We start from the raw sequence: 12733 nt of genomic DNA on the forward strand, positions 1-12733 counted from the left end.
TCTGAAAGTTATTCTCAGCAGTGTGATGGACATATGGTCTTTGGCAGTCCCGGCTAACATCCTTGATTGCTTATTGTCTTTGCATTTCTTCCGTGTATGCATACCTGGGTGGTAATTTACTGCTAATTCATAGTTTTTTGCTGTTATGGTTGTGGGTGGTAATGATGGTCTCATAACATTATCAAGAGCTGAATATTGTTCATGTGTGTAGCTAGAGTTTCTATTTATAATATCAAAAATGTCGAGATTCGGTTTTTCATGTGTATGAAGGCTCGGCTTGTGTTAAGCTCTTCATTCGCTATATGAATGTCGATCATAATGTTATTAGTATTAGTGTATTCGGTTATCATGAAAGTTCATTGCTTAATATATAACAAATATTAAATTGATGTGCTTGATTATTATTAATGTTTATCATTTAATGTGCAGTGGCGATTTTACTATTGTTGTCTTTAGTATATTATAATTTATTACATTATTATATTGCGAAAATCGTACCTGTCCATCACATGTGGTTAGTATTAATAATGACCGCAAACGGTATTTATATGGACATTGGTATGGATGTTGCTGGTACTTAATTATAATTTAATATGCGACCAAAATTTTGATTATTGGAGCTTTCTATTTATTATAATTTATTATATTGCTAATTTATATTTCAAAAATAGCTAAAAAATAAAAATATTATATCTTGTGGATCGCAAAGGTTATATGCAAGTATCTTAATGAATATGTTGTTTTAATTTGATTACTATTTGGATCTTCACATGCTTGAGGGTGCTCAGAATTGTGAAATGATTTGATAGATAAGTTTTGACATGAAAAATTGGGATTTTCCAGCCTTATTAGAAAATATTTTTTTAATCCTAAAGGCAGTTATCCCATGTTGTTGGCAAATCAGAAGAAGGTTGAGAATTTTTGTGCAACTAATGTTCTGTTTATTCTGCTGCTATCTTTGTGTCCTGGGTATGCAAGGTTTTTTTTTTTTTTTTAAATAATTTTGGGATAAAGAAAACTTCTTTTTAGGTAAGCAAGAAGCTGATTTCTTGACTTTATTGCTGGGTGACCGATGCCGACATAAATCACCATATTGGTTTATTTATTGCCCATATAAAAAAGTTGGGATTTTAAAAAAGCTGCAATAACCGTGAGATCTCAGCCTTATAGAATGTCAAATATTTTAATTGAGCTACATGGTAAAAACTCAAACATGTCCAGTACTCTACTCTGCCACCATTAACCATTTTCTGCACATTCACCATGAAGGATTAACTCAACGGTAAGGAAAATGCAGATTGATCACAAGCACAATGACTGTAGCCTATAGGTGCATATCAAGCAAAAAATTACAGATGCTGCACTGGAAAAATACATAGCACAGATCAACTGGGGCAGAAAAGGTCATGCCTTAAAAACGGCAGAAATTTTTTTCCAAAAATTTGCATTAATTCATTAAAAATATTAATTCATTAGAATTAAAAGGCACCTGAGAAATTGTACAACGAATGGAAAAATGAGGACAGAAAAAGGATAAATTAGTGGGAAACCTCTGTGTTTGCTATGGAACATGTATGTTTTCTAGCAAAATGACAATTTTTCCTTGCATGCTCCTGCAATAACACTAAGAGATCTAAATCCCATGCAGGAAAAATAGTAAGCGAGCTAGGAAAGTGCTCCATGATTTAAATTAATGCACCATTATTAATTCATCAAATGATGTATACCGATTCAGCACCTGCTTAGCAATCCATCCACATCTGCAGGTGGCTATGCATTAACCAAGTAGCCAGACCCCCACTAGACCTAAGCGGTCAGAAAGATAGAAACAAGGAGAAAACTCGCATCACCTTGTTGATCATGATATTTTAGCTGAAGCATTCAAAACAAGTGATTCCACATTGGTGCAGGTAAACTAATCTCAAGTAAACATGATTATCACAAGTAACGTACCCTTGGAGGTGGCGAAACTCGGGCATCAACTGTTGCAAGCTGATTCGTAATCTCGATTCCGAACTCTCTTGCATGGTTATCGCAATTTGACATATTTCGACTGATGTTTGGACAACATATGCCTCGTATAAGTTATTTGGTCGCTGCTTTGGGCTTTTTGTAACATAATCAACTCAACTTTAAAAAAAAAGAAAAAGAAAAAAAAAAACATGGATCGCAATTTTCATGACCTAATTTTCATTATTTAAGCTCAGGATTTTTGTATTATAAAACAAAAATAGAATTGAGATTTACAACCGCAGTCGCATCTTGGGTCAGTGGGGTGATGGGTCGGGTTAACCTGGCCCATCGACAGCTCTAGGACCATGGAGCTCATTGGTCATATTTGGGACCCCAGTTTCATAGCGTCACAGAGATCCATTCGTTCGTTCCTTCGTGGTGGCTGGGAAAGGGACTGCAAGCAAAACAAGGTAAAAAGAATGACCAGGCCAAGAGTTTAACGGCATCGTTTACCCAACCTTATAGATCGCAGGCATGGTGTATGTTTTGTCGGTACCATCTCCACGGCAAACAAAGAGACAGGCCCACCTTATAGATTTTAGCACTTCACCAGCCCAAGATGCAAAGGTGTTAGCTCGAGCGTGCGAGAGCCAAATGAAATGCAGCACAAGTTAAATTTTGCTACGAGAGTGGGGTTTTCTACAAAATTACATACTTTAAGTCTTTAACCAATGGAAATTTTGAGTTATACGAGTAACATGTTCTCACCGTTTATTTATATAAAACTGTATATTTTTCCAAAAAAAAAAATCCATATCAGATGAAATAACTATTATTACCGATGAATAATAGGGCCTTAGGCAAACAGAGATGCTATCTTTTTAATTAAAAAAATAAATCTCTATGAAATTGTATGATTATGTTCTAACAATGGTTTAAGTAAATAGAGATGCTAAAGTTTGTATTCCAATCTTCAAATTGCCATCATAACGCTCAATATAACAACTGGTACTTTTTCCTGTAACTCAGATGGGTGGGAGCAAGCAAATAATGGTTTTTTTTTTCTACCAGGGGATTGAAATAACTGTTATTTCCAAGAGCTTGCGAACAGCATAAATATATATACTTTCAAAAGACTGGAATGTTACGTATTCTTATGACAAAAAAATAATAGTTACCAGCGGCTCGACAACTTTTTCCTTTTTCAAATTCAACGGTCAAATACGAAGTCATGCACCTACCATTCCATCCGTAGAATTTGACACTTGTCGAACATCTACCGGAAAAACAAGAAATCCTTCAAAACATGATCTCAGCGGAGCCACTGCCCTTCCCCAGATAAATTTAAGTCGAAAAGTCCCACTCGGGCACCCAGGGAAACCCTGCGTAGGTGCCCCGCCCGCCTATGGAGTCCGTCGCCTTCGCCCGCCTCCAATTCCCCACCCTCGCGCCGCCACCGCCGACTGGCGGCCGCCGTTCCTTCCTCCTCCCGCTTCGCGTCGCCACCGTCGGTGCCGGTGGCGGAAAAGGTCCCGTCTTGACCGCCGCCACCGCCGTCGCTTCCTCCTCCTCGTCGGTCATCACGACGCAGAGCGACGCGGCTTCCTCCTCTTCTTCCCCTCCCGCCCTTCCCCTCAAAAGGGTCACCGCCGATTCCTTGCACTACGAGAGCGGTTACTTGGGCGGCATCTCGGAGAGGACCAGGGCGCCAGCGGCGGAGGGACTTACAGATGGGGATCCCAATCCAATGGAGTATCTAACCAATATACTCTCGTCGAGGGTTTATGATGTCGCGATTGAGTCCCCCTTGCAGCTGGCCCCGAAGCTGTCGGAGAGGCTTGGGGTCGATCTCTGGCTCAAGAGAGAGGATTTGCAACCCGTACTTCCTTCTTATACTTGTTTTATTTTTTCCGATTTTGTCCAAAGAATGTTCTTTTTTCACTAATCTTATTGAGGTTATTTTCCCGAAGTTTCAAACTCTTCACGAATTTGTATTGTTTTGATTCGGCGGAGTGTCCGAAATCATATGCTCTAACTGTACACAGTGTTTCCATCTCTTTTGCCCTTCAATTCTGTGTGGTTTTTCTTATCCCTTCTTTCAGTGCGCCCTAATTAAAATGCCGATTAATGTATATAATCATGCTTTCTTTCCTCTTTCTCTATGATTTTTCCCACTGCTGGACATGTTGTATTATGCCTGAGATGCAAAGATTTCGTCTTTCTTCATTTTTCTCTTTCTATTTCTATACGAGATTCTCAAACTGTATTTAGGACTGAGTAGGGTAAAATCTTCAATTCGACAGAGTGGGTAATTAAATCCTTCTCTTTTCTCCACTTCTACCCATCTCTTCCTTAGTATGATTAGTTGCAAATACAAGCTATGCATGTTTCCATCTCAAAATTTTATTGCTTGGAGGTGACAATTATGTTGACTAAATGTTGCAGGTCTTCTCATTTAAGTTGCGAGGGGCATATAACATGATGGCCAAGCTGTCAAGTGATCGGCTGGACAGGGGTGTTATCTGTTCATCTGCTGGTAACCATGCCCAAGGAGTTGCATTGGCTGCTCAGAAACTAGGTTGTGATGCTGTTATTGTAATGCCAGTTACCACACCCGAAATTAAGGTTTCTTCACCATTTGATGATTATTGTTGTCTTTTCCTTGTTCTTGATGGATCTCTTGGGGTCAATTGCCGTATATCTTTCTTTGCTTCCCCCCGCTCTAATCTTTCTATGTTCTTAGTGGCAATCTGTTGAGAGGCTAGGTGCAACAGTCTGTCTCGTTGGTGATTCTTATGATGAAGCCCAATTATATGCCAAGAAACGTGGTGAGCAGGAAGGTCGCACATTCATACCCCCTTTTGATCATCCAGATGTCATCACGGGTCAAGGCACTGTCGGGATGGAAATCATTCACCAATTGAAAGGCCCACTACATGCTATATTTGTGCCTGTTGGAGGTGGTGGACTGGTAGCAGGTATAGCTGCTTATGTAAAACGGGTTCGCCCAGAGGTTTGTATCTTTTTGATCGTTTTTTATCCTGTTGCAGTGACTTCAAATAACTTTTGTCGTGCGCACACCATAAAAGGGGATAGAATATGCATTCTCATATCTGTATGTTAGAGCATGTTTACATTCTAAATGAATTGCAGCACTTTATTCTCTACATCTGTATCCATTGATATCCTGTTGTAATAACAAGATCCTGAGCACCATTGACATTTTCACGTAAGTTCCATATCCTGGACTTCACTTTCATGTGCTATGGCTGCACCAATTTCGGTACCCATACCAGTACCATGCTGCTACAATGTCGGTGTGGGTTGGTTTGCGGTATTGACAGTCGATGTTCCCGGATACCAAGTATTAGTTCGCTACCGATACTGTATGATACACATGGTATCAGGTGTGACAGTCCAGTAGGGTGAACCTTGATTAAACCACAGTTGTCTTTACATATAAGAGGTCTTGTCTTGACTCTGGATAACCTTCATATCTTATAATTTTTACATTTACTGCTATTCAAATAACTATTGAGAATAATCCTGTTCAGTGATTTTTGAATTTTTTCCCCCGACTTCTTGCTTTCATTCGAGTCTGTAATAGAGCTTTTTAATACTATTTTGGTTTGTCCAATTTCAGTGCCTTCAGTTTGAATTTATCAGGAAATAAATTTGGAAGCTGATTTTTGCTTCAATATTTCAATTTAGTGTAATTCTGGCATGCTTAATGGGTCTTTGTTTTTCAAACAACTTAGAGTGCTTTAAAGTGGAAAAACTTTGTTCCATAGCTTCAATGAAAAATTGATGCTATCCTAGGGATGGATATGAAATGAATGGTACCTCCAAACTAAGGTACTAAAATTGGTGGTGGGCATATAACTCCTTTTTTTTTCTCTTTTCTTGAGGGGAATAGTGGGCATATAATGCTAGAATCCATACTGCTAATCACAATCTACATATTCTATAGAAATATGACCAAGATTTAACAATTTCAGATTATGTCTCCTGTAAATAAGTTTAAACCATCTATATATGCTCTCTCTCTCTCTCCCTCCCTCCCTCCCTCCCCTCCCTCCTCTCTTCTCCCCCCTCCCTCTGCACCAACAAGATATAAGCATGTAGGATCTCCTAGTATATCAAGCATGTGATTGTAAAGTACACTGTATAATGTGGTGTATAGCTTGTTTGGCTGAAACATTACATGCTTGGATCATGATCATTGAATCTCAAATATAGCTATACATTATTATAATTTGTTTTTTGTACTATGTGCCTGATTAGGTTTGTGAACTCCTATATGTTGTTCTTTCTGTAATGCTCACAGAACACATTTCTACCTCACAAGGTTTTCTTAATTCAGTTGGAATATGGGCTCAGCCTACTTTTTCCTTTTTTTTTTTTTATAAATAATCTGATTTACTTCTTCCAGTGCATTAAGGTGAAATTTCTATTTATATCATAGAGGGGAAATCATCATTAAATAGTCTGATTTTATGTTTATTGATGCGCCACTCTGAGGCATTGTATTTTATCTGGATAGTGATCCTCTGTTAGATTTTTTGACTCAATTTAGCTTTCTCTGCAGGTAAAGATCATTGGGGTGGAGCCTTTTGATGCAAATGCCATGGCATTGTCTCTGTATCATGGTCAAAGGGTCATGCTAGAGCAAGTGGGAGGATTTGCAGATGGTGTGGCTGTTAAAGTAGTTGGAGAAGAGACATTCCGCTTATGCCGAGAACTGGTAGATGGAGTGGTCCTTGTTGGCCGTGATGCTGTTTGTGCATCTATAAAGGTTAAGCTTTGTTCTTTCTTTTCATTCTTGATTTGTGAATATTTTTACAAAATATATTATATCAAAAGGCTTGAAAAAGCACCATTATGAATCTCATGCCACCTATAAAAATTATGCCACAGGGAACACAGTACCCACGTACATGACTCTTGGTTCTAATGTTGATTACCTGGAGTCTAATGTGGTCGGCTACAAGGATGCTTTGAGTCATGTTATATTATATTATTTTCTATCAAAACACTTATATAAATGGTAATTTTTGAATTAATAAATCCATATTTACCTAATTACATGCATATATCTAAATATTTACTTGTTGATGATTATATCTTTGGGTCACTGGCAGATGCACACATACCAGCACGTATATAGCACATAGTGACACTGTCAGGCTTTGCTTTATCTAGTCATTGTTATAGATATTCATCGCACACTCGAGAAATGTCAATGGGAGCACTTGTGCCAAATGAATCAATATGTTAACATTTGTTGCATTGTACCTTCTAATAGACAAAGAAAGAGTTCACAGATAAACTATCATGCTTTCTTAATGGAAAACAAATTGATGGAAATATCTTAATGTCATTGTAATAGTAGGTCGTATTGAGCATCAGGTGATTGAGTGAGCAGTTCTATTCATGAGACATTAACGAAGGGTGGCTTCCATAGTTGATACAACAATGCAGGACTTCTGGACTTGCTCATTGCACAGAGGGCGAAAGAGAGTTTTATTAACAGAGGTGTTGAACCCAAAGATTGGACGGCAAGGTAAAGTAACTTGCCCATAATGGGAAACCTCCCCTTTTGTGAGTGATTGGCTGTTATTCTCTTTAAAGATCTTTATGGGATTGAGTATGGCTCCAAGATCTGCATGGATCATGTGAGGCAGACTCTGTAAACAATGCATTGGGCAAATCAGTTTGATTTGATGCTTGCTAAGGAAAGAAGATAGAAGAAGAAAAAGAAAAGCAGTATGTCATAAAGGTGTTAGAAAATGGTGTTGGGACCAGAATGAAGGTTGGTTGTATTGTGGAAGAATGCTTCTTTAGTAGTAATTTGGAGGCATGGTTATGCTACTGTTGATTGTAATTTATTGCTATTTTTTTAAGTGCAGGCGAAGAGGCCACAAAGAAGGGGGAAAAAGAGAGGCGAAGAGGCCATATTTGTTTTGAATACCATGTGCCATGCACTGCTAAATCTCATGTTTTTGAGATGCCGGGGAGATTGATTCCTTATATATAAAAGAAAAACATAAGAAATGGATGGAAAAGAGAGAGAGAGAGAGAGTTAGAATGGTTTTATTATGTCATTTAGTTTGTGTTAAATGTGATGATGAGGTTTATGAATCAAAAGAGTTGACTAGGAACGCAAAAATGAACAATTTAAGAAATGAGCAATTTAAGAAAAATGAATCACATTGCAATGCATTTAAAAAGAAAAATGAACAATTTAAGAAATGAGCAATTTAAGAACTTAGTTACAGGAGTCAGAAGTGGGATGGAGGGCAGATTTGGATACGAGAGCATGGAAGCATAACTATCATAGAAATTTAAAGTCAGCAAGTGATAAGGAAGTGGGTGTGGGAAAGAGATTCTAAGTAGAAGATTGTGGCTACTAAGTTTAAGAAGCATGTTCACTGCTGGGAAGTGGTTGTTTAGTAGATAGACAAACAATGCCAAGGGCAAATGGGGGATTGGAAATTATTATGACGCTTCTGCCGTGGAATCACAATGTATATGCTCTTTGGTGATGGTCTCCATTTTAAGTTCTCTAATTTGTACATGGTGAAAAAACCTAGCTATGGGCCACTTGTATGACGAACTGGATAAATGTAAAAAGGCTATCAAGAACATATTCAATGTGAGCATAGAGAGATGCACCTTTGAAATATTGGTACAAGAAAAAGAAAAATAAATCACTGATACATGATGCAGGGTCGTCAAAAGTGGCTGCTTATGTAGCCGCTTAGTTGTGCTAGACCATTTAAGCTTTAACCTGAAGCACTTAGCTGCCATTTAGTCCGTTTAGCTGCTTTGACATTTGTTTACATGCTTAAGTTGATGCTTAGTCTTCTTAACTGTTCAGTATGAGCCACTGATTGGATTAAAATGTTGATGTGAGAATGCTTAGCAAATCATATTTTTAGTAGTAAATATTTATACTCTAATGTATTACCTAGCATATTGTGGCACATTATAGCTACATGAAGATTGTTATGCATTTTGGTGCGTCATTATTCCTATAATATGTCAAATACTTGTTTGTTTGTGTCTACTTTTTCTCCATTTACCTGTAGAGCCATATATATAGTCATGATCCCTGTAAAAGAAAGGAAAATTCTGATTAGTCAAGGCAGTATTAGTTAGCATGTCTATTGGTCATTCCAGCTTATTTTGGATTAAATACAATTTTTCTGACAGCTTAAGCATTTAGCTTTCCTTTTAAGTGCACAAGCTTTTTAAAATACTTGTGGATTTTTGCATATCTAATGACAATCTAACTGTTTCGACAACCACGATGAGATGGGATTATCAACTTGACTGTTAGATGAACATAACAAAGTGACTGTGCTTGCGTTGGGGAATTAGTTCCAAGAATTGATGTGTAGAAAAATCATAAGTGAATCACTGAAATTTAAGAGCACCAGGGACCACTTTGAAATTTCAATGACCATTAGATTGGGAAAAACATGGTCTCCAAGTATAAATACTTGTAGGCAGGAAATACTTTATACCAGGCAAAGTATTTTGTGCTTACAAAACTACACAGCTAAAAAGCTGAATTTATATGGAATCACAGCTCGTAATTTGCAAACACAAGCAAATGGAAATTCTTGGTTTGACTTGTTTGTGAAGAGTGGTTGAACATGTGAATATATGCTCTACTAACTACTAAGATTGCTTTCAGTAATCATATACTATTGTTAACAGATGAAATAAGACCAGCTAAAGATACTACTTGATTTATAGGGTTTGTTTTTTAATATGGGCCTCAGTGCACACTAGGAAAGGAGTGGTTTTGCTAATCCCATCTGATGTATAAATTTTCCCCTTTTTTTGAAAAAAAACTATCATTTTATAAATTTTGGGCAATTCACATATGCCTGGCTGCTGGTTAGGTTCCACGTGCAAATCTTTCTGTTACTGCTGAGTGCTGACAATGATAGTCTATGTATTTAGCACTGGAACTTTATCGGAGATTGTTAATTTTTCCAACTGATGTAATCTCATTTGCTGTTCCAGGAGAATGATTTCCTTCATCGATCCAGACAGCATGTACTTCATTATATTTCGGACTTCCTGAATACATTATTAAGCCCTGATCAACTTATTGAATTGTTATTTTGTTGGACCAAGTGTTTCAGGACTTGATAATTTGTAATTGGAAAGATGAATCTGTAAAGTATGTGTACATATTTTACTGATTATGGGGCTAGAAATGATATCTTTTTAACGGAATACAGCTTATTGTTAAAGATGATATGATCTCTTAACAAATTTTGCCTTTCAGGCCCCAATGCTTCACTAGATTTTATACTCTGATGCTATGAAGAATTTTTCTGCCCTGCATGTATTTGACTTATTATTTATTTAAGCCAAGCTATTAAGTATGTTATGGCTAGCAAGGTTGGAAGATGAACTTCAAGTGCAAACGACTTTTAGTGTTGTCGTCAATAGAGGTGATTCTGGCAATAAAATAACAATCCTTTCCTCTGATGCTCTTATTCTCATCATGTTCTTCTATAAGATGTCTGCTTGAGTGATATCATAGAATTTCTTTTGCTTCATTATATTTTAGTTTTTCAAGAATTAGAATTTAGTGTCTCAGTACATTTTTTATTTATATGTTTCTATAACAATTGTAGAAATCAATGGATTTGAAACTTGAAAAATTTACATTCACATGCAGGATATGTTTGAGGAGAAAAGGAGCATTTTAGAACCAGCAGGTGCCCTATCTCTAGCAGGGGCAGAAGCATACTGCAAATACTATGGCTTGGAAGGTACAAATGTTGTGGCAATAACTAGTGGCGCAAACATGAACTTTGATAGACTTAGGTTAGTAACTGAACTTGCCGATGTTGGTCGGAAACGGGAGGCTATTCTCGCTACTATATTGCAAGAGGAGCGTGGAAGTTTTAAACAATATTGTGAACTGGTATGCCGCATGGTTCTATTTACCACATCTACATTTGTTTTATGTCTCGGATGTCATGGTTTCTAAACATGGAACATCTTTGCAGGTTGGTTCTATAAACATTACAGAGTTTAAATATAGATATGATTCGCGTAAAGAAGATGCTCTTGTTCTTTACAGGCAAGTAATAACTTGATTTTAGTGAGACTACTGAACCTGTTTATAATCCAGAAAAATGCTCCGAGGCCATCTTTCTTCATTTTGGAGAATTTTCCAACCTTTTTTTTTGTTGCTTCTGAGTGTCCTTTTTTAATGTTAGACCAACTCTTGGTTTAATCATATTCTTGCATATAATGAATCTAGTGCAGAAATGTATGTGTCTCTGAATTTTTTAAGTCTTTTGGCATTTGCTATTGCAGTGTTGGACTTCACACTGACACTGAACTTGGAGCAATGATGGAGCGCATGAAAGCTGCACAGCTAAGAACTTTCAATCTTACCAATGATGATGTGGTGAAGCATCATCTGCGATACTTCGTATGTTTCTCGTCTTGGTGCATCAATAATCTCTATTAGCATTCTCTGTTTGATTGCCTGGGCTTAGAAATTGATGTTGTACATTTTGAGGAATTAGTCTGTTAAGTCATTACACCGGCTTATCTCATAACCTTACATCACTGGCCTTGGAAAGTCAATATACTATGTACCAGTAATAATTTTATTTCATTTCTGGTATATGTTCAGATGGGAGGCCGATCAAATGTCCAAGATGAACTACTTTGCCGATTTATCTTCCCTGAGAGGCCAGGTGCTCTTATGAAATTTTTGGATACCTTTAGTCCACGTTGGAATATCAGCCTCTTTCATTATCGAGCTCAGGTTTGTTACCTTCCTTATATGTGTAAACTTTTGTTGATTAAATTTTACATCAGCTTAAATTGTTATGAGGGATATCCTGTGTAAGGGAGGAAAGCTTCCTGCAGTGAGGAAAAAATTCTGAAGTTCTTTGATAGAAATAAGCAAGGGCTGGTTATTCTTCTGAAGATCAGGGTGGTATTGTTTGCACTTACTCAGAACAAGAGAACATTATATTTATAATTTGTATTTTGGTTTCTTTTCGTTGACAGGGTGAGACTGGTGCTAATGTGTTGGTTGGAATCCAAGTCCCAAAGGAGGATATGGAAGAATTCAGGAATAAGGCTAACACACTTGGTTACGAGTATGCATACGGGGTGACCAATGAAGCCTATCAGCTTTTAATGCAGTGAACAAAAATGAAACCAAATCTGTCATTGCGTGCAATGGCATCAGGGGTGATTGTTCTGATTACACACTGGGAGGAATCTGGGGCCTAATGAGATTGTTTTTTGATTCTAACACCGAATTCCTGATTTCTTCTATCTTTTTATGGTCTTTCTTTTTGGGCTTAGATCTACATCTGCTGCCCTAAATCTTAATCTGGGTTCTCACTACTTATCTAATCTATAGGGCTGTAAATAGGACTGAGAATTAATCATTGTGCATCTCTGGTGTGGAATTGAGATTCTTTGAATAGAATGAATGATTGCAACGCATGTTGGCTCGAAGCAAAAAAATTATAGGGAAGGTTCATATAGGTCTTGCAGCCAGTCTGTCAATAACTCCTTGTTCTTTTGTGGTGTACTAATTGACTGGGTATTGGACTAATGGACCACGTGTGCTGCTTTAAGTGGGTGGTTTCAGCTGACAATTAAGAAATGATTAAAATGTTCCACACTTGTTTATTCTCTACTAAAATTATAGTAGTGAAATATTCTTGGGAATTTATATTAGCAAATAATTGCAGTACTTGTATTCGAAATTGTGTAT

The 12733-nt window shown here is 37.3% G+C and overlaps 1 protein-coding gene across 1 annotated transcript; it reads left to right on the forward strand.

Moving 5' to 3' along the window:
• Window positions 1–3304: 3304 nt before the first annotated feature.
• Window positions 3305–12422, forward strand: LOC103712033 (threonine dehydratase 1 biosynthetic, chloroplastic-like). The gene is made up of 9 exons (XM_008798408.5): window positions 3305–3832; window positions 4399–4578; window positions 4697–4966; window positions 6542–6748; window positions 10658–10906; window positions 10992–11065; window positions 11305–11422; window positions 11630–11764; window positions 12013–12422. The coding sequence occupies exons 1-9, from the start codon at window positions 3359–3361 to the stop codon at window positions 12151–12153; spliced, it is 1848 nt and encodes a 615-aa protein (XP_008796630.3). The 5' UTR covers window positions 3305–3358; the 3' UTR covers window positions 12154–12422.
• The last annotated feature ends 311 nt before the right edge of the window (window positions 12423–12733 follow it).

The sequence above is a fragment of the Phoenix dactylifera genome, chromosome 9 (genome assembly GCF_051530095.1).
Source record: "Phoenix dactylifera cultivar Ajwa chromosome 9, Ajwa_hap1_PhDact_Kaust_v1.1, whole genome shotgun sequence".
Classification (NCBI taxonomy): domain Eukaryota; kingdom Viridiplantae; phylum Streptophyta; class Magnoliopsida; order Arecales; family Arecaceae; genus Phoenix; species Phoenix dactylifera.